This window comes from Tasmannia lanceolata, unplaced genomic scaffold, assembly GCF_043159265.1.
Source record: "Tasmannia lanceolata isolate RefF3 unplaced genomic scaffold, GAP_Taslan_0.1 ptg000013l, whole genome shotgun sequence".
Taxonomy (NCBI): domain Eukaryota; kingdom Viridiplantae; phylum Streptophyta; class Magnoliopsida; order Canellales; family Winteraceae; genus Tasmannia; species Tasmannia lanceolata.
Genome location: NW_027518690.1, coordinates 12,549,056 through 12,550,673, shown reverse-complemented (window position 1 = coordinate 12,550,673; position 1,618 = coordinate 12,549,056). Strand labels below are relative to the sequence as shown.

Genomic DNA, 1,618 nt, shown 5'->3' with positions numbered 1-1,618 from the left:
AGATTGCCAAAATTGTGAGCTTGTGAGCTTGGCATTCTGCAAGTGTATAAACAGATATCCTGCTTGTGAGCTTGTGTGAGCTTGGCATTCAGCTTGTGAGCTTGGCATTCAGCATAGTCTCAAGGATAGCAGATATCCTACAAGAGGACTACTTTTCCAACAACAATCTGTGGAATAAAAAGCATTTAATAGAAAGCAGTCAATGTATCTTTGTTCACGCTTCACCTAATAACAATCAGTTTATTACATCATTATTTCCAACATTGTCACTTTCATAGAGACTGAAGTTTCAAAAAACAACATGTTCCAGTTAGTAGGTGCAACAAGTTGGTTGGGAGTAACTTTATCTTCACCTGCAAAAAAGAAAGAAATTACAATCAAGGCCTAAACAATAAAAATGGGACTGCAAACACGTTTTTTAAATGAGATGTATTGGTGGCATGAAAGTGTGTGATATGTGAATTTTTGGGTGGCTATATATGCCATTGAAAATGTACTACACATCATTGGTTCTTCTAACATGGGGATGAGAGGAGTTGTTCTTTTAAATTACCTGCCATCTAACTATGAAAGGCTCTGCTTGGATGCAAACCAGAGCTGTCTGACTCCTTGTCTGACTCCTTGCTGAAAAAGCATAAAAAGTCACAGCAGTGAGGAATGATATACAAAATACCAGTGTTTAACAAAGCGATGTCTTTCGCTTCCTAGTGAAAGACACTACCACATACCTAGTGAAAAGAGCAATATCACAAAGTGATATCTTCGTCTGCCTCTTCCTGTTCCTGTTCCCGTTCCCTTATACTCATCTATTGGCAAAGATAAAGATCAACTCACATGCAAGCAAAATTTACCACATAAAAAAAGACAATCAACAGAAAAAAAAAAAACTCCAAACCTTTTGTTTCTTTCTCTTCTGTTTGTCCTTTGTTTTCTTCTCACCATGAAAAAATCGAAATCCATATGGTTGGGGTTTTTAATTTTGGGTTTAATTCATATAACCAGCTAATTCAAAGAAAAAAAAAAGATGAAACAAAATAGGGAAAAAAATGAATCTTCATATAACCAGCTAATTCAAAGATTACTAAGCCCTTGTTTGTTTAAGATTATTACAACCGATTGCAAGGGCCAAACCTATTGCAAGTGCCAACCGATTGAAAACAGCAGCCCTAATCTCAACAAAAGAGGAAAAAATAGCAAAATAGAAGTAGGGAAAGAGAGGACTGACCTTGGCTTTCGTTTTGGATTGCGAAAGACGAAGAAAGGGAGTGAGATCTACGGCCGAAAATCACCTCTCTCTGCTCTCCTTCGTACATAGAAGAGGAACCGTGGACGATGAGGGAAGAGGGAGAACCGTGGACGATGAGGGAAGAGGGAAGAGGGAAGAGGGAGAACCGTGCCCATTCAATCTCACATTCATCTATTTTAAGAGTTTTTTTATTTGTTTAGGGATTTGCTAGCCACCTTCTCTTGGGCTATTTTTCGGCTTGTAGCCCCTCCTTTGCTGCAAAGATTGGGTGAAGTACTGTCTGGGCAAAGGTTACTAGCAATAAAGAGAAATAAAGAGAAGTAATCATTACGGATGTTTGCAAGATTCCCAGAATTACTTAAACATTACCGC

General features: G+C 38.3%; 1 protein-coding gene across 2 annotated transcripts; it reads right to left on the bottom strand.

Annotated features, from left to right (window-relative positions):
• Positions 1-220: 220 nt before the first annotated feature.
• LOC143889631 (uncharacterized) lies at positions 221-1,381 on the bottom strand. 2 transcript variants are annotated; one of them, XM_077393907.1, is made up of 5 exons: positions 1,226-1,381; positions 896-931; positions 729-806; positions 554-624; positions 221-353 (listed from the first exon to the last, which is right to left on the bottom strand). In XM_077393907.1, exons 1-5 carry the CDS (start codon positions 1,311-1,313, stop codon positions 273-275), a joined length of 354 nt encoding a protein of 117 aa, XP_077250022.1. In that variant the 5' UTR covers positions 1,314-1,381; the 3' UTR covers positions 221-272. The 2 variants fall into 2 exon arrangements, with proteins under 2 accessions (XP_077250022.1, XP_077250023.1); XM_077393908.1 differs by lacking the exon at positions 896-931.
• Between the last annotated feature and the right edge of the window lie 237 nt (positions 1,382-1,618).